This window comes from Crocodylus siamensis, chromosome 2 (assembly GCF_052110815.1).
Source record: "Crocodylus siamensis isolate JL-2025a chromosome 2, ASM5211081v1, whole genome shotgun sequence".
Lineage (NCBI taxonomy): Eukaryota > Metazoa > Chordata > Crocodylia > Crocodylidae > Crocodylus > Crocodylus siamensis.
In genome coordinates this window covers 23,485,668-23,505,431 of record NC_143396.1, presented here as the reverse complement: position 1 = coordinate 23,505,431, position 19,764 = coordinate 23,485,668, and the positions used below count along the sequence as shown (strand labels likewise).

Below are 19,764 nucleotides of genomic sequence, written 5' to 3'. Positions count from 1 at the left end.
GATGATTCGGACATAGACACAGCTTTATATGGTTTTTCTACATACCTCAAGGTACCAGGCGGCCCGTGAATGCTGAGATGGTGCGGTGGATGGAACGTCCCACAGGAGCATGGCAGGGGGGGCGGAGGAGTCCCCTAGCAAGCCCCCCTCTGCCCCCCTGCTTGGTAACTGGTGCCTCCTAAGCCTCCTAAATGCTTCTGATCCACTTCTGGGTCCACCACTGAGCATGCAGGGGTCCCCCCCCACGCTCCTGTGGGATGCTTCACCTGCCCCAGCATTGCAGCATTCACAAGCCGAGCCTGGTATCTCGAGCTATGTAAAACAACATTTAAAGCTGTGTCTATGGCCAAATAGCTGATTCTCCAACTCCAACACAGAATCGAATCTTCAAATTCAGATTCAGCTGAATCAAATCAGGACACTGGTCTGAATCAATTAATCAAATCACTGTCCCCCGAATTGGGCCGAATCCCAATTGAATACGGCCTGCTTTGCACACCCCTACTGTCCATGTGAGGAACTGAATTTACGTGCAGCAGGGTGCCACTATGGGCAAATATGCTTTTTTACTTCCTACATCTGCACAAGGCTTATACAGACAAAAGGGGGAAATGGCCTTTTTCATAAGGGCCCCTTTTGGGTTGACTCAAACAATTGTCATAAAAAGCTTACACATGGGGACAGGTCACACCTCTGTGGTGCTATCAAGGGAGTAAGTGAGCAAAGAAGCCTTGTTATAGCCTTTTCTCATGCTTAAATATGCAATACATATGTAATACAAGGGCTAGCAAAATTAAGTCCTTGGTTTTCCCTTGACCTAACAAGTTTTTAAAAAATTCAAGGTTTTATTAATGGATTTTGGCACCAAATGATCAACAGGCAACTATTTGTATAAATATATGTTGGCTCATGTACAGGTTAATTTAAACAATATGTCCTACACCCCCAGTACTTCATAAATGAGAGAGAGGTTTTGTGGTTCCTAATCTGAAGGAGTACTTGAGTTCATTTGGAATCTGCCCAGTGGTGCTCAATTAGATAATACAGCTTTCAGATGTCCCTGCATTCAACACATGCAAGCCATTTGTCTGTACAAATTAAATTCTTACCGATCCATTTATGCAGGGAACATCATCGTAATGAAGTGTCATTCCACTGGGACATGCGTAGCCATTGGCAGTGCTTCCCCGGTATGGATTAGTAGTTATAACACGTCTGTTCATAAAGCTACATAAAAATAATAGTAAAAGCCAGCTGTTTCAGTCTTATTCTGACAATTCAATGGTCATTTGCCAATATCCACCTACTCTAGAAGCATATAGGTTTTTTTTCATGACATTAAAGTGGCAGGTAGTTTTGCTCCTTCTGTAACCTTCATAAAACTTCAAGTATTGTATTCCCATTTAGATGCTGACATACAATATCACGACATCTGCTTCTATACTGTCTTTATACAGTGAGGTGATGGACTGGATATATGCCAGGATGGCAACAGCTGTAGCTATTTTGTTAGTGCTGTTACATGGGAGCCTACTGATATAAGTAACTCAGCAGTTTGTTACGCATCACTAAAAGTTTTCTTGTACAGCTACCTCTTGTTTAGCATCATAGTTACATTCTTGAAAAATGCAACTAAGCGAAACGATGTTAAGCATATCCAATTATGTCACAGTAGTTACCTACTAGCAGGTGGCAGCCAAACAATGTTATAACTGAACATTGCATGACTTCAAACATTTATGTTCTCTAATAGATGAGTGACATAAGGAAACATCGTTAACTGGGATGACATTAAGTGAGAAGTACTTGTATCTAAATAGGACAGCATGAAGTGGTTTGGAGAAGTGGCACAGCACACTGGAGTTTTAGGAAATGAGGAAACCCTGCAACATGTTCTGTGTAAGTGATATCTATTGATGGTCAATTTGTTTAAAAAAAAAAAAAAAAAAAAAAAGCATACATCTGAAAAGGAAATTTTTCTTCTTGAAAGCTTTTTGGTCCTGGCAACATTATTGATTGTATAAAAATGTTCATCCATATTTTCAAAATATTTTGGTGCTCTGATCTACTATAAATTCCACTCTTTCCTATTTTTTTAAACAATATTCTCAATTTTGGTTTTGCCACAACAGAACTTTAGAGCTCACTACAGGCTGTGATGTGACATGTTTTACTCTCTCTGTGACTCTATAAATATGCATATTTTCTAGTATTCTAATTTTGTAGGATTCTTTAAATACTTGATGCACTCACTCTTGTTCCATCTCGCACAGAAATCTCTGTGAATACCTTCCATATATTTTTTATAAGATCATGAAGGAGTAAAATTTCAACTAACTTAACTGACTCGTTCATGCAGAACACAATTGATTTTAATGGACCCATTGGGAACAAACACATCCCCATGGAAGGCTTGCAGGTTTGGATCCCAAATTGCAATAAGAGCAATTTGCTTTCACAAGCAATACTTTAAACATAACCAGGAACACAATGAGATACCAAAATATTTTTTAGACTCAAATATGTAAAGAAAGAGAAGGAGAAAATAAAGAGATTCATCCTGAAGAACAGAACTATTCAACTTCTGAAGCTGAGATCCATGAAATATGATAAAGCCTTATGAGAAAGAGGAGTGAGTTTTTTGTAGTCCTGGCCAGAAAACAAGAATTCCACAATTTCAACATTTTTATTCTGCTTGGAACAAAACCCTGAACTATTTTTCCTGTTGTTCAGACAAAGACATACACCTCACTCCAGAATAGCTTATCCGGATGTGGTTCAGGTCCCTATTATGACACATAGATAGATCTGTTTGATTCATGCATGAACTAGAACTCCGCATCTCTCAAGTGCCCTCCTCTTTCCTAATTCTTCTGGCCCAACAAATGTTTTTAGTATTCATACTAAATAGAACAGTCTTAAAAGATACTGAAAGAGAGAGAAAGGGACTAAATCTTCGATCTAGTCTTTAGGGCACCCATCCTGAAGGTGGAAGACCCATGTTCAAGTCTTCCATTCAGCAATAAGGAAAAATGTAGTCCACACACAGATTTAAGTCATATTAGCTAATCACTGTCAGCATTTAGTTCAAGCACAGGCAATCCCCAGCCTGGGTGTCAGAGCATGGCACACAAAGGCATTTTGCTCGGCACGTGTGCCTCAGGGTGGATGATGGGAAGGGGCTGAACTGCCATAAGGATTGCACCCTCCAGTGCCCAACCCAGCACGCCAACATCTTATAGTAAAGGTTGTGGGTGTTTTTGGCACTCTGCCCAAAAATGTTGCTGATTCCTCATTTAGGTCCTGATTCCATAAAGCACCAAGCATTCTCAATTCCCACCTCATTCAGTGAGAAGTTGGAGGCATTCAATGCATTGTAGGATTCAGTCTTGAGACTATAAAACACACAGCAAGAATCATGGCAAGTTGTAAAGTAACTGAGAAATTAATTGGGGCAGAAAAGTATGTTTTCGAGTATTCTAACATGCACCATTTTGATTGAAACTAAAAACTGTTACATCCAGTTATTTTAAACAGAAGACCAATACTAGTTCTCTCATTCAAATGCTTGATCACAGGCCATTATAAGGGAAATGTTCACTGATTTTTGCTTCTCAGAATTTGTTTCTTATTTATGGTGAGATTCAGCCCACTGCAAAGAGACCAACACAAAGGCATTGTGCCACTTAATTCCTTCTTAAACCCTATCCTGAGGATTCAAATGCGACTTACATGGCACCAGTGGAGATTTCCATAGTTTCATATTAAAATTTCATAACAAACATTCTATAAACCCCTGAAGCGCTCACTCTGGTTGCGTCTCACAAAAATCTTGGTGAATAGCTTCAATGCACTTCTAATTGGATCATGAAGGAGTAAAATTTCAACTATCTTAAGTGACTCATTCATGCAGAACACAATTGATTTTAATGGACCTCCTGTTGAGAACAAAAACCTATCTCTGCAGAACGGGTAATGCATGATTTAGGTCTTCTCCCTCAGAGATCAATGAAAGATGTTGGAAAATTAATAAAATGAATAAATAGAAATTAATAACAGTTCTTGTCCCAGCATGGCCCCATTAAGGCTAAGGGGGCAGGGAGGGGATTATTCCTCCCCCCCTTCCACAGGGGCACCACATCCAGGGTACAGCAGCCCCCCTCCTCCCTGCCCCGGGGGGGGGGGGGTTGCTCTGTATGGGGCTACCCAGCTCCAGAGGGGGACTATTCCCTCTCCCCCACGGGCAGGGGCTCTTTTCGGTGCTGGGGGAGACTCTTCCCCCTCCTCCTCCTCCTGCCGCCACAGGGCAGGGAGGGGAGACCCAGTGCAGCACTGCCCAGCTCGGTCCAGCCCAGCCTAGGGGTGGGGAGTAGCTGTCACTGAGCTGCAGCCCCTGGGGTGGTGCCACCCCTGCAGCCCAGCCCCGCTGAGCCCTGGCTGAGGCCACTTGGTGGGGCTGGGCTGCAGGGGCAAGGCCACCCCGGCAATGGCCGCTCAGTGATGGGGGCTCTGAGCCCTGTCAGCAGTGCAGCCTGGCCCAGCATGCATGGGCAGCTGCTGGCCAGGCAGCGACCTACCTCAAAAGTGCAACCAGGCCAGGCTGCGCTGCTGATAGGGCTCAGCGTCCCCATCACTGAGCTGCTGCTGCCAGGGGTGGCCCCATCTCTGCAACCTGGCCCAGCTTTGCTGTGTGGGTGCCCCAGCCAGGGCCCAGTGGGACCAGGACAGGCTGTGGAGGTGGGGCCACCCCACAGGGGCAGCAGCTCAGTGATAGCTGCTCCCTGTGCCCAGGCTGGGCCTGGCAGCATTGCACAGAGCCCCCCGCCCCCTCCCTGCCCCATTGTGGCGAAGACAGGAGGGGGAAGAGTCCCCCTCACTGCCCCACGGGGATGGGAGGAGCAGAGGGAAGAGTCCCCCTCTGAGGCCGGATGATAGGGCCCAGGAGCTGGAGCTGGCCTGCAGGTTGGACTAAAGAATCCTTAAAAACCCTTAGTGGAAGAGAGTCCACAAACTCTTTGGGTGATTTATCCCACTGCTTAAATGTCCTTACAATTAGAAACTTTCCCTTACTACTCAACCTGAATCTGCCACATTGCAATTTAAGGCAAGTCCTTCTTGCCCTCAACCCAGTGCATAGGGAACAGTTCAGAACTTTCCTCTCTGCAGTAAAAACTTTTTCATGCTTGGAGCCTGTTACCATGCCTCCCTTCAGTCTTTTCTCTAGACTAAACAAACCCAATTCTTTCCTCATAAGTCATGTTTTATAGCCTTCTGATAGGCTTTTTTGCTCTCTTTTGGACTCTCACATTTTTCCATGTCTTTTTGAGATGTGGTGCCCAAATCTGGACACAATACCTCAGTTCACAGAATCATGGGGTTGGAATGGACCTCAAGGATTCCTACCCTCCTGCATAGATGCTGCATGCATCTTTCTTAAGTTGTCACAGACACGAGTATGCATCATTCTTTGAAAACCTCCAAAGAGAGATATTTTACAGCTTCACAAGGCAGCTTGTGTCATTGTCCTACTGACCTTAAAGTTATGAAGTTTTCTTGAGATTTAATCTAAATCTGTTTTGCTGTTGTTTAAACTCTTTGCCTTGTGCCCTGACTACTGGTGCAGGGAAGAACTCTCTCCATCTTCTTTATGGAGCATTTCAAATACTTGAAAGTTATCATATCCCATCTTGTTCTCCTTTTCCCCAAAATAAATCTATTAAGTTCCTTCAGCCTTTTATGTGGCTCATTTTCCAAGCATTTTATTATCTTTGTTGCTCGCCTCAGGATTCTCTTCAGTTCCTCTACATTCTTAAGAGATCTAGTTTTTCTTTCCCATGCGTTAAATTTTACATTTATTATTGAATTTTATTTTGTTTTCTATATCCCAGTTCTCCAACTTATGAAGATCTTTTAAAATTTCAGTCTTCTTTCTTGCATCAGCAGCAAATTTGATCAATATATATTCTCCCTGCAAGTAACTCATTAATAAAAAGAAAAACTCTGGACCTCTAAGGAACCGCACTTGAGACATTCTGTCTGCCTGACATTTAGCCCTTAACAGTTATAATTTCCTTGAGGCTAATCAACTAATCTAATACAATTCTATCTAGAGCATGACACTCCATCCTACGTGAGAGAATGGTTTGTAGGACGCTGTCACAAACCTTACTGAAGTCTAGGGGAAACTCCCATACAAGGGGAGGTGAACCTGGACATTTATACTTTGTTATATTTTACTTCCAACAGATAAAAGGGAATTTAAGATCCTCCATTCTGACTAGCTTGTATGTTTTGGATACCCTGCTCATCTGAAGAAGGCCTCATCTTCCTACTCATCAGGAATTGATGGTCTATATAGTAGGGCCCCAATATCACATGACAGCTGGTCTTTATCGTCATTCCAAGGATATGATGATCACTTCTTCCTAGACGTGTGAGCAACCACAATGTGTTCTTGTCATACAGCCTCTTCCTTTTTTGGGAATCTGTCCCTCTACAACAAACTACACACCTCAGTGATGATACTCCAGTCATGGGAGTGATACCCAAATTTCAGTAGTGGCATTAAATCATACTTTTCTTTACATACTGTGACTTCCAGTCCATCCTGCTTGTTCCCCACGTTCTTTGCATTAGTACACAGATGTGAAGTGTATCTTCAGACTATCAAATGTTTTTCCTCTTGCATCTAACTCTATTACATTTTCTCATCCATTTTCCAGAATTAAGCACTGTTTCTTCACCTCATCCCTTCAGCCTAGTTGCACACTGGCTAGCAGGCTTTTCTCCACCATCCTCTATAGGGCCTGTTTTAAAACCTGCTTCTCCAGATTAGTCAGATGATGTCCAAAGATGCTTGTTTCAGTCTTTACTAGATAGATCCTTTCTCTGCAGAGTAATCTTTCTTCAACAATGATCTACACATTGTCAGCCAAACTAAAACCTTCTACTTCGGTAGCCATGAGTTAACTTCTCTGATATGATGATTCTTGCCCAGGACTTTACTTGTGACAGGGAGGATTGATGAGACTACCATCTGAACCTCAAACTCTTTAATCTTTCTGTCACATTCTGATCTCAGGCTCTGGGCATGCTGGCTATTACTCAGCCCCTTGTTATCTCCTAGGTCAGGAACTGGCAATATAGAGCCTGCAAGCCAAATCCAGCCAACAGACTGACAAGATCCAGCTGTGGAGCTTCAGACACATTTGCTGCTGCCACTGCCGCTTTTTCCTGCTGCTCAGCCAGGCAGAATGCACCCAGCTTCCAGATGCCTGGGAAAAGTGGCAGCAGTGACCAGGTCTGATGTACTAGCCTGCTTTGGACCTGAGATAGGGTGATCTGGCTTGCTGCTGCAAAACCCTGCTGACAACTGCTCTAGATGCTTACAAATGGATGGAACAAATACCCAAATACATTTCTTTCCAGAGAACTGAAGGTAGGTTGACTGGTCTACAATTTCCTGAGTCCTCCTTTTTCCCTTTTAAAGATAGTTGTCTTTTCCAGTCTTTTATGACCTTATCTGACCTCTTCGAGTTCTCAGAGATAAATCTCTTATGGTTTGGAGAGCATTTTATTCAGTACTCTAAGAGTCAGGTTATTAGGTACAGCTGAGTTCTTGCCACTTCATCACTGTTGCTAACAGTATTAGCCAACTGATCACAGTGGAATTTGCAATAAATATTTACAAGTTCTTCATCTATACTGCCTAAGAAAGGATCACCTTCTCTGTTTCTAGAGAAGTGAATGTAAAACAAATACAATCAACAATTTTGCTTGTGATTTTACTGATAGGCAGACAATTAATAAAAACGTTTCATAGTTTCTAGGGTCAGAAGGGGCCTGAGCAGATCATCGAGTCCAACCCCCTGCCATGGCAGGAAAGAGTACTGGAGTCAAGCGACCCCAGCAAGGTGTTCATCTAGCCTCATCTTAAAGACCCCCAGGGTAGGAGCCAGTACCACTTCTCTTGGAAGTTGGTTCCAGATCCTAGCCGCCCATGTCCAGAATTCATTTTTCTTTTGCCATCCTAAACATTTCATAACTTTCATCAAGCTTAATCCTCAATACTACCTAATAATTCTGCAGGGTATGAAACCCAGGAAAATTATAAAATGTTAGTATTAAACATTTATTTAAACATTTTTAAATATTATCAAAGTAAATGAAAGTTACCGTTAACTGAAATACTGGTATTAATCTTATTAGGATTTTATATTACTAACTTTTTCTCATTTTTTCTTTTAATTTTATACAAATGATTAGATTGGAAATCAGACAGGACGTACTTTAAGTTGTTTATGATAAGCCCTTATATTTGCTTTAAATGACAGACAATTCATTTAAATACACATTCAAATGGGGATTTTTGTTATTTTGCAAGTTAGGCTTGTCTTTCCTTTCTAATATGTGGTTTAGTTGCATTTGTTTTTTCACTTGGTTTCAATTAATATCACATTTGTTATAAAATGAAAGCCAAGCATTATTCAGGGAAAAATGTTTCCATTCTCTTTCTTTCTTAAATGTGGTTATCATTGCATGCTGATTGAAGCAAAAATACATGTTGACATAAAATAAAGTTTTTGAGCCTTATTACCTTCAAAAGAACTATTAGTGTAACTATAAAAAAGTAAGTGAATTATGATTATGTCAAAGTAACTTGGATTTAACAGAAGTGGGATTGTGGCAAAAGATGCACCATCTCTGATTTCTATAAATCATTCAAACTAGTCTATAAACGAAGCTCCACATTTTCTCATGTGGTAGTTCTTCTGACAGTAAGCTGATGAGGGTATATTATGTACCCCCACACCATTTCTGTATACAGTATGCCATTTATGTATTTTTTTAATTAAAATGTACTATAGATTTAAGGCCTTTTATTCTATGAAAGGGTGCTAGTCTATGAAAAGGTGCATCCAACTAATTTGACTGAGAGATGAGAAGGGCCAACATCTTGCAGGAACGACCTGTGGCAGAGCACAGGTTGTACATGTCACTTTAAGGGATCTGAACAGGCAGTAAGCAGTCTGCAGGTGGGAGCAGGTCCAATCAGGCAGTCACATGTTAGGCAGAAGGCCACCTGACTGGTGGAGAGCCTGGAAGCCTGGGTATAAGGTTATATCCCAAGAGCAGAGTGGGCAGTTGCTGCAAGGAGCTGAAGAAACAACATCACCCAGCCGGCTGCTGCTCCTAGAACAGCTTGGAGGTTCAGGGTAGTAACTACGGGGATGGAGGAAGTTCCTGGTCCTGGGGCATGAGCTAAAACTACACCCTGCTAGGGGGCTGGATGGTGTGGTGGGGCTGCCTGTGGCAGGGCAGTCTCCAGGAAATGCCACACCTGTGCCTCCCCAGTGAAGGGCAAGTATGGGGCACCAGAAAGCCTCAGTCCTAGCTGCCTTGCGAGTGACCTTGTGGAGGGGAAAGGCTAGGGGAGCACACCCTGACTGAAAAGGACAGGGCCAAACCCGCCTGAGTGGGGTCTGAGATGGGTACAGGCCAGGGGAAGGAGGCCTGAGACAGGGCCGCTGAGTGAGGTCTGAGGTTCAAGGGGCATTGGGCCCAGAAATCCAGTGAGGGAACCAGGTGTTGAGGTCCCAGTGTAGGTGCATGGGAAGAAGCCCCAGTGTCAGGGCAGGGGGCTCAGGTAGGTCTGAGGATGTCTGAGGCCAAGTTTGGGTCTGGTGAGGCTGAGAGTGGCCCAGCAAAGGGGCCAGGGGAGTATTAACAGATGTGGATGCCAGCTGCAAGGCATAGGACATGGCATAAGGGAATGTTCAGAGTTGTATATTCACCCTTGGCATCAGGGCAATTAAATGGGCAGCCTCCTGCCTGGGAACAACTTAAACAACATAAAAAGTGCGGCAGGAGAGGCAGATGGGCGGAGTGCCCTAGACAAATGGGTGGGGCAACATCTTAACCAGCCCCAGGACAGTCTACTTGTCACACAAGTCGATAAAGTCCTACTAAAGCATCTTGCCAATTACCCGTTATATGGACTTAGTAAACAAAGACAATTGTTTTGGAAAGGGAGTTTCACCCCTAAGTAGTCATCCATCCTAGAACGCTAACCAAGAAAGTGTCAGAGCAAATGCGACACAGGTTTGAGTGTTGTGGAATGCTTTGAATATGTAAATCACTACACGCACATGCACTGCTTTTCTGAATAGATGGCATAGGACCTTTGCTGAAGAAAATCTGTATTGAAGGCTTAATTCACTCGTGAACCTTCCTTTAAAAAAAAAAAAAAAATCTTGGTTTTAATTTTATAGTTCTACCAAGCTTTTCATTTATCAAAAATTTATCAGCATTAGGGAACGCTGAGGTTACAAGCAGTCAAGGGTTAAAATATTTCTGTACATTTACATTAATACTTAAGTTCAGAGTTGGAAAGTGAAGAAAGCCAATGTAAGCTATACAACTGAACTGTGATCCATCTTCAGTATACTTTGCCATTTAAAGTGGTGGCTCTGGGGAGAAAAATATTGCACCTAATTATTAACTCATTTTATATAAAAAACAAAGATTGTAATATGTCATAAAATTGGATATATTTTGCCTTCCTTCCAAACTGAACAAAATGCCAGCAAGATAATCATAAACACATCTACCATACTGAAGCACTCGGGACTTCAACCTTCATGACTGTAATAGTTGGCAGAGAGGGGAAATCTGATAAGGCCTCCTGATGCTGGAATTAACAAAAAGCTGTGAATTCTGAAATTACAGAAAATGCCCTTACTTGGTTTAAGCATCTTACCAGAAGGTCTGCTTTGCAGCTTGTATGACACTTGCAGTCATCTCCACATCAATGTAGTCATAGTGCAGAGCTCCAGGGTCTGTAGATGAACCAGTTTCAGCTAACAAAATTCCAATCCATCGGCCCATGTCTTCAGATGATGAGGCCTATAAGAGGGAAAGAGTTTATGTAATCTCCTGAATTGCCACTGGAAGTATAGGCTTTTTAATATTTATTTCAATCAAAGCGCTTTATTTTTCCTGATAGATGGACACAACATTGTGTGGCCCCCCTGCTTTAACTGTGGCAGGTGCTGCATCAGGGTTGCTGGTAGTTTTACTAAGAGGTTAGATTAATCTGCGTAGAATGGTTTGTATAAGGGTGATCCTGCTGGCCTATAGAAGTCCCTTCTTAATGATTTCTCTGAAGCTCTGGATCACTTTTGTCAAACTGCACTACAAATTTTGAAGTTCAGCATGGTTATTCTGCTATAACAAGTATATTTAAAGCAACATAATGTCCACAGATTACAAATATGTACAAATTCAGCAGAAGAGAATAATTAACTACATGCAGCCAGTATCTTTATTATAAAGGTTCCTTATTTTAGTTTTCAGAAAATTAACAGGTGAGACAAAACTGTTTTCCACTGCTGGGCTAAGTTTCTTAAACATGTCATTTGCACAAATGTTAGACAGAATGACGTTGGACAAGAAAACAGTAGAGCTCTTTAAGCACATAAAATAAAATTATGAACACTTAAGAAATAACTGTAATATTGCCAGCTGATTCAATAGTTTATGTTAAATGGATGTAATGATTTAGAACGTTTTAAAAATATATTTTTAACAAATCTAATAATGTACCCAAACTGATCAATCACAAGCTCTTCATTAGCAAATTAAATAATGGACAAAAATAGAGAAAGGGAATTGTGTGGAAGAACTCACAGATTTTTCTCTTTTTTAAGTTCCCTATATCTTAATTACATTACCTTAGGTCCCGTCTTTCATAATACTTGTAGCTCATTGTATGTTCTTTTAAACCACAGTCCAAATAACATGTACTGCACATCAGTCTTGGGGTCCTTCTTCAACCACAAGATATCAACCTGATTCACACTAAAATTCATAGTTTAAGTGTCTAAGCTGAGGCTGACAACTAAAATTTGCCTTTTGATAAGTCTTCTTTACAAATTTTCTTAAGTGTCAATAACACAAATAAGAATCAAAAGACCTTCCCTAGAGCTATTTTTCATAGTTCAGATTTTTTTAAAACACGAATGGAAAACAAATGATTTTAGCTTAACTGAAATGTCTATTTTTTTTTATCTTGATTTTTTCCTGTCAGATTCTGCACTTGAATTTGTTGCCAAAAGGTTAAATACCATAACTAGCAATAAACAAAAGCTTTCTAACAGTTTTCCAGCCTACAGCTGTTCCCTGAGTTAAGTGAGACAACATTCTCACAAACAAGCTCAGCTGACTTTTTCTGAATATGAAATTCTTTGAGATTCGTAGGCTTTCCTCAACCTAGCTCCTGAGCCCTGTGCTCTACACAGACCAAACTAACCCTGGCATCCTACTCCTCCCCTTGCTAACTGTGCTTGTCAGACCAAGTTCAAACACCTAACTGACCTAGATAGGCAGCAGAACCACACATCTCACTGTTGGCATATAGTAAGATGTGCACGGAAGCATACTTAGATGATTGGTGTAGAGAGCTGGGGAAGAAATGGATGCCCAAATACTGTACACACATAAAAGCTTTATGGTACATACAGTACTACTTTTGAAGATATTTTTTTTCCTGGTACATTTACCCTTTGTGCAGCTTGAATGTAAAAACCTGATCAAAGAGAATGCTGGGATGACAGTAGTAGGACGCCACTTTTTTGGGCCCTATTCCAACATTATCCATCCATATTTCATTGGCAGAGATCAGCAGTGTAAAGACCACAGGATCTGTGGCACTAGTCAAAAGAAGTCCATTGCAAACGATGGTGTTTGATGCACAGTGTTTCATCATATACATGAGCATGGCATTAGGGATGCAAACTATGGCTAAAATACCAATTCTCTCTCATATACATACAGTAGTGTATCCTAAATTCAGAATAAATCCTCTTAGAGTTAACATAATACCCAGCAGATATATAAATCATATCAGAGAGGTCTAATCTTCAGCAAGCTGCAGCAGTGCTCTTTAATTTTAAGAACATAAGTGCTATACTGGGTCAGACCAATCATCCATCTAACCCCACTATCTCATTTCCAACAGAGGCAAGAATGGATGCTTTAAAGGGACAATACTGAACAGGTATATCTAGCATGACCTATCCCCTGTTCATTACCCTCTCTGGCATTCATCATTATTAATTTAGAGATTCCAAATGAAGCATTTCCAACTATTCTGTTCAACAGCTTGTATTTTAAGTTAGGTCCTAGACATAAAGCTAAAAACAAAGGAGGATCATAGGCTTTATAAGGGGAAGTGAAAAGGTCAGAATAGAAATAGACTGAAGAAAGCATCTTAATAGGGAAAAGTTTTGTACTTAAAGAAAGTATTAGGGTCCTCCGTCTCAGTTTTCAACCCTTTTGCCTGTAACACTTAATTTGTTATTTCCTCTGATGGACTACCAAGCTCAAAAATTGCATTATTTAAATCTGCAGAGTATTCTGAAAGATAGCCTGCAGGAGAATTCCTGTAATTAGCCTGTGTGCAAACCTGCAATGTGTGCTCGTTAATACTGTACCTCTAATACTGCAACTTCCTGCCCATTTCGAAGCAGACGGAACGTTAAGGGATGCTTGGAATCCAATCCTGGAATGACTTCACAGCCACGTAAGGGGATGGAAACAACATGGGTCTTCAGATCTGTCCTGTCCTTGTGGAAAATGAGCTTATTATCTTTCACTCTGCACCAGCGCTCACGCCAGCGATTATTTGAGAGCACATTGAGATACCCTGCAGCAAAACAGAACACAGGATATTTTATCCTTTCTCCTTTTTAAAAGAAACTTACTTTTTGATGTAGTGCTAGTATGTACAAATCTTACAACTGCAGCTGAAGATTAAATTCCAGATGGATCTTTTGATGACAAATGCACATTTCTTTTAGTCCTTTGCTTGTTTTACAGAAACTCCTGCTGTACCAATAACCCAGAGCACAGCATTTAATGATTTGATATGCAAATGACTGTATTGAGTTTATAATTATTATTGGTGGATGTATGCAGGAGCTCATCTGCAGTAGTGTTTCCTGAAGATATTTGTAAAAATGGGTAGGGGAGAAAAAACAAAATACCCACAGTAAGTTTTGCCCACTCAACTTTTTCTCTGTGAAATCACATTCTCATTTGTGTTGGTGCATCTATACCTATCACTATGTTTGCACTGTACTGTCTGGTAATATCATCACTGCTAACTAACTCCTGCTGACGCAATTTGAGTATAAGGGACCTCATGAATATTCATATAAATAAGTATCAGGGGCACCTAAGACTATGTACTGAGTGACATTCCACGGCACAGGAGACATAACCAGATGAACCAATTACACAAGCAAGAATATGGGCAGGCTAGTTGTACAGCAAAATATCCCATATGCAACTTAGACTGTGGATGAGGTAGAAACCACCATTCCAGATGCTACAGATATTATTAAACACACATGTGGATATAAACCATTAGGAATCAGCCATGTCATTAACTGGTAACAAGCCTGGTGAACAGGTGGTGGATGTTCAGGAAACTTAATTTTAAAGGAATCAAAGACTAAAATGTAGTAGAGATGTAGGGCACTGGAAATATGCTTTGCATTACTGTACCATGGCTAGGGAGTGAGCTTGTGTCTGTGATACCCAAAAATAATTTCCTAAGAAACCATAAATCAAATTCCCTCAAAAAGGCATTTTGCTTAGCTAGAAAATCTCAGTCAGTTTTATACGTCTCCTCTACCCTTATGGATCCAAAAATAAGCCACTCTCTGTGTTAAGCTGACCCCATATTTTCATGTTCAATTTTACGAAAAAGAGGTTTTTTTCTGTGTAAAAGTTGATAACTACACATAAAAGTCCTTGAACTGCTATTGCTCTTACAAAATTCCACAGGAGAATTAAGTAACCAAAGAAGAGACCAAAGGTTAAATATGCTGAAAATACTTAAGTAAAAACTTCACTGAAAGGATTCCTGACTTGGCATTATTATTGTCTGCACAAAACTACTGCCAGTACAAAGTCCAGATTGGTGGGGGCCTAATTATAAGTCAACCCTGTGTATAATCCAAGTGATTCGCATGGTTCTTCTGGAGGAAAATAAGTCAACTTATAATCAAAACAATACAGTGCTTCATGTAAAAATAAAAGATATGTGCTGTTGTTTAGGTTCACAGCACTACCAGAGAGTGTCCAAAGCATAATCAAAAACACTCCACGGTATCACTGAAATTAAAAGTGGTATGGCTTACAAAGAAAAGAAAAATTAGGAAACCTGGGATACATCTACCCACCTTCTGCAGCACACTTGAGAGCCCCTTTCATGGACACAACCAGCCCACCCACTTCTGCTCTACATGTGCCAAACCCAGAAACAAGTCAGTGAAACCGCACTGCTGGCAGTCCCTGCTGCTGAAGACAGATCTCAAGTGGGTAGATGGGATGTGCTTGATTATGGCACTCTCTTGAGGGCACAAGAAAAGCAAGAAAGACATGCCCATGTTAATAGCAATTTGATTAACTTTTTTTTAAAGTCCCAAACAAAACACAAGATCTATATTTTCCCCTCTCTTAAACAGGATTAAAGAAATAAAAATTTTTAAAAAAATCAAATTTACTCGTTATTGATAAATCCCGGTCCTATCTCTTTCTAATTTCATTTGGGTCTAGCCATTCTCCCTGCCCACCGACAAACAATAATAGCCAAGAATTAACTTTCAGCGTCTGGGTAGCGTAACAGTAAAAAAAGCCTTGGAAGTAAAAAGGCAAAGAACACTTTGCACCTCGGGAGGAACAACCGGCACCATACCTACAGGTTGGGGAACTCCCCTCTTGTCAGCACGGAGGCGGAAAGGGATCTGGGGGTCATCATTGACTCCAAGATGAGCATGGGCCGGCAGTGTGGGGAGGCAGTAAGGAAGGCCAACCGCACACTGGCATGCATCCACAGATGCATCTCGAACAGGTCCAAGGAGGTGATCCTCCCCCTCTATGCGGCACTGGTCAGGCCGCAGCTGGAGTATTGCGTCCAGTTCTGGGCGCCACACTTCAAGAGGGATGTGGACAGCATGGAGAGGGTCCAGAGGAGGGCCACTCGTATGGTCAGGGGACAGCAGGGCAGGCCCTATGAGGAGAGGCTACGGGACCTGAACCTGTTCAGCCTCCAAAAGAGAAGGCTGAGGGGGGACCTCGTGGCCTGTTATAAACTAGTCAGGGGGGATCAGCAGGCATTGGGGAAGTCACTGTTTCCCCGAGCACTGCCAGGAGTGACCAGGAATAATGGTCACAAGCTGGCAGAGGGTAGGTTTACGTTAGATATCAGGAGGCGCTACTTCACGGTCAGGGCGGCTAGGGTCTGGAACCAACTTCCAAGAGAAGCGGTGCAGGCTCCTACCCTGGGGGTGTTTAAGAGGAGGCTAGATGAACACCTTGCTGGGGTCGTTTGACCCCAGTACTCTTTCCTGCCATGGCAGGGGGTCGGACTAGATGATCTGCTCAGGTCCCTTCCGACCCTAGAAACTATGAAACTATGAAACTTTTCTAACTATTTCACTGGTCTAATAAAAGATATCACATCTACCCAAAGAACCTTGCCTGCCTATGTCCTTAGGCCAACACAACAACAACCAACAACCTTGGAAGTAAAAAGTACCTTTTAGCTTTGCTCCCCATTACATGTCTTGCATGAATTTTATTAAGAGTGTTTTCACTTCCAGATAGACTATGAAAAGAGGAAAGGATTGAATGACATCTTCTTCAGAATGAAATTTATCTGAAATGAATAATCTTCCATCACACATCAGATTTTTTATTTTGATCTCAAAGAGGAAAGCGCTTAATCACACTGGACAGCTGTCTCTTTGGTTTTCATTAGCATGATGACTTATAGTTTAATTTCTCCAGGTTTCTATTCCAGCTACATAGATTTAACTTCAAGGCTTGATCCAGCTGGACTTGTCTGAAATATGAAAATCCTGGAAGATGCCATCATGCCTATAAAACTGCATAGAGAAAGAGGTGGTACACAACCTCCTGATCTTGGCTATTTATGATTCCCAGCAATATCCAGATGCTCTTCTCCTCTTAAACCAGACTCTGTATAGCTGCACAAGATAATACAAACGTTATAGATGAAAAATCCTTCATATATATGCCAGCTTGCCTATTTAGTGGATATTGCTGCCCCCCACCCTCCCCAAATCTCACTTTTTTCTTTTCCCACAGTGCCTCTCTGAAAAGACCTCCCAATCTATCACCCTTCACTTGAATAGAAAGTGGACTCAACTTTTTCCTTGTAAATGTTTCTAATTTTAACTTTCTAACTAGTTTACACATGGCACTATTAGGCCAGAGTAAACTAATTAACTCTGCCATAGGTTAGTATTGCCTGACACAAGTGCTATCCCACAGCGAGTTATGTACTCTGCCACAATGCACATGTAGACAGTGACCAGGGCCAGCCTTGTAGACAGTGCAAGGGATGCCTGTAACACCCTTGTGCCCCAGCCAGTCCCTCTGCAGCACACTAAGCTGGGGCAGAGCAGCTCTGGGGTGGCAGGCTGGCCTCCTGGGCTCCCTGCCAGCTATACCACCCCAGCTCAATGTGCTGCGGGCATGGGCACACTTGTAAACGCTGCACCTAGGAGCAATAAACTCTGGTACGAACTGGGCCGGAGTTTATTGTGTCGCATTAATATTTATGTACAAACATGACAACAAGCTAACGCAAAAATACATCATCCACAAAAATGCCATCTAACAACCAAAGCAAATAATTGGTAATATACATTTTCAAATTAAGCCTAGAAACAGCCGAGTTGAGCCTGTTACAAACAATAGAAATGGCTACATTTCATTCTAGATGCTCCATTAACTATAAATACTACAGATTAGATTATATGATTGTAGTTAATTCAGAAGAAATATATTTCCCTTCTCAAAATGTTTAACATAATACAGAGTGGTCTACTGACCAAACTTTCCAGGCTCTGCAAAGTTTGAGTAACCATGGAAGCCAGATGCTGCAAGGCATCAGTTTAGCTGGACTAGGCTTTCCAGCTTTCCAGCTGTTCTTTTTGGTTGATCTGCATTCAGCTGACACACACACATTTAATAAATGGTTGCTTATACAAGTGATTCTCAAGCTGTGATGTGTAGGCCACCTGTGATCTATAGAGTGCTCCCAGGAGGTCTGCAGAACTATTTCTGTCACAATGGACAAGCATCTATCAAGCCTGTCTGCTTTCTGCCAATTGCCGCCCAATCATATCTCAGTTGCCAGAGGTTTTTCTGACCGGCAAGAGAGAAAAGGCAATCCCTTTCTACACCTCTGAACCTTGCTGATCTGTTTCATGGCTTTCTTTTATGGTTGTTTCTTTGGCTTAAAAACTCAGATGTGTTCCCATCTGGACATGTCAGTAAAATCAGAGCACCAGCAAGAAAACAGCAGAACAAGACTACAATGCAAAGTGACCTGGAAAAATCAGAGTTGTTGGAAAATCATAATCTGTCAGTGTTAATATACAGAATCTTAAATATGGGAAGAAAAAAATGCAATTTAGATGAAATTCTTCTTCTAAACAAAAGAAATGCAAAATGGCAGAGAAAGTGATGTAAGCGTCAGCTGAATTTACGTGCTTACCTTATATAATATTTCCTTAATAATATATCTCAGGTACCAAAAGCCAGAGGAAAGGCTTGAGATTAGGACTGTAAGTGGAGGGGCAGAAGTTCTACAACATATTTTATAAACTTACAAACTTTTGCACAATGTGTACAAGTTTAAGAACACAGGACCAGAAAGGATCTTCTATTAGTAATTAGTCCTATTAGTAATATAAATATTCATGCCTAGACACAGGACTGATTTGAGCCTGATATTATGCACAATACTAAGACAGCATTTACTGCTCGATACTAGGTAGGTAAGTATAGAAATACTACAAGCTGAGATTATCTGTCTATGGGTACATTTGGGGAGTCATGACATTTTGGGAGAAATCTCACATAGCGGGGAGTAGTTATCTGACTACATACCAGATACCCATGCCATATATTTCCTTTCATAAACAAACCAAGATTCATCTTACAAGTAAATATGTTTTTAGAAAGCAAGTGCAGAGCCTCACTGCCCTCCGGGTGAAGAAAATCCTTCTAATTTTCAAGGTAACATCTATTTGTGACCAATTGATTCTTGTCTGTTGTTGTGTTGGCTCTGGCTTAATTTAACAGTCTTTTCACTCCTTGGTGTTTACCCCTTTGATAACATATTTCAGCCTTTGGTTTGTGAGTCTTAACCAGCCAAGGTTTTCTAGTCTCCTCTTATATGGTAAATTGCCAGATCATCCTAGTATCCCTACTTGGCATCTGTTCCAGTCTAGGTTCACCTTTCTTTAATATGAAAATAATTTACAGCAGGGCAATCTTACTCTTAGGGATGGGTACTATCAAGCTTTAGTTGCAGCAAAAGCTCAAGACAAAGTGATCCAACTCTCTTACCACATGTTGGAACATCTTCCTCAGCTGATGAGGTCTGTTCATCTGTTGATGGTTTTTTCTTTCCTAATCCAATGATCTTCGTTATTTTTTTCCCTGTTACTTTAGTTACAGTACCCTTGGCCTCTGACTTAGAACTCTTTTTCCTCTTCACTGTCAAGAAAACAAATATATTTATGTCTTAGGATGTACAAATGAAACCAATTGCAGGAGAGCACAAGGATCAAACACAAGGATCTGCACTACAGAAAAACAAGCATGCATAAAATGGTCTTCATTCTTAGAGTGAGAATCTGACGTAGAGAATCTAGTTCT

The 19,764-nt window shown here is 41.3% G+C and overlaps 1 protein-coding gene across 4 annotated transcripts in view; it reads right to left on the bottom strand.

Moving 5' to 3' along the window:
- Nucleotides 1-19,764, bottom strand: part of AFAP1 (actin filament associated protein 1) — a 205,291-nt gene that overhangs the window by 22,153 nt on the left and 163,374 nt on the right. For all 4 annotated transcript variants that reach the window (XM_090035527.1, XM_090035529.1, XM_090035528.1 and 1 more), the window contains 4 exons: nucleotides 19,453-19,602; nucleotides 13,494-13,705; nucleotides 10,760-10,905; nucleotides 1,110-1,227 (listed from right to left, as the gene is read on the bottom strand). In XM_090035527.1, coding sequence (XP_089891653.1) covers nucleotides 1,110-1,227; nucleotides 10,760-10,905; nucleotides 13,494-13,705; nucleotides 19,453-19,602 — 626 coding nt within the window. The remainder of the gene's footprint in view (nucleotides 1-1,109; nucleotides 1,228-10,759; nucleotides 10,906-13,493; nucleotides 13,706-19,452; nucleotides 19,603-19,764) is intronic.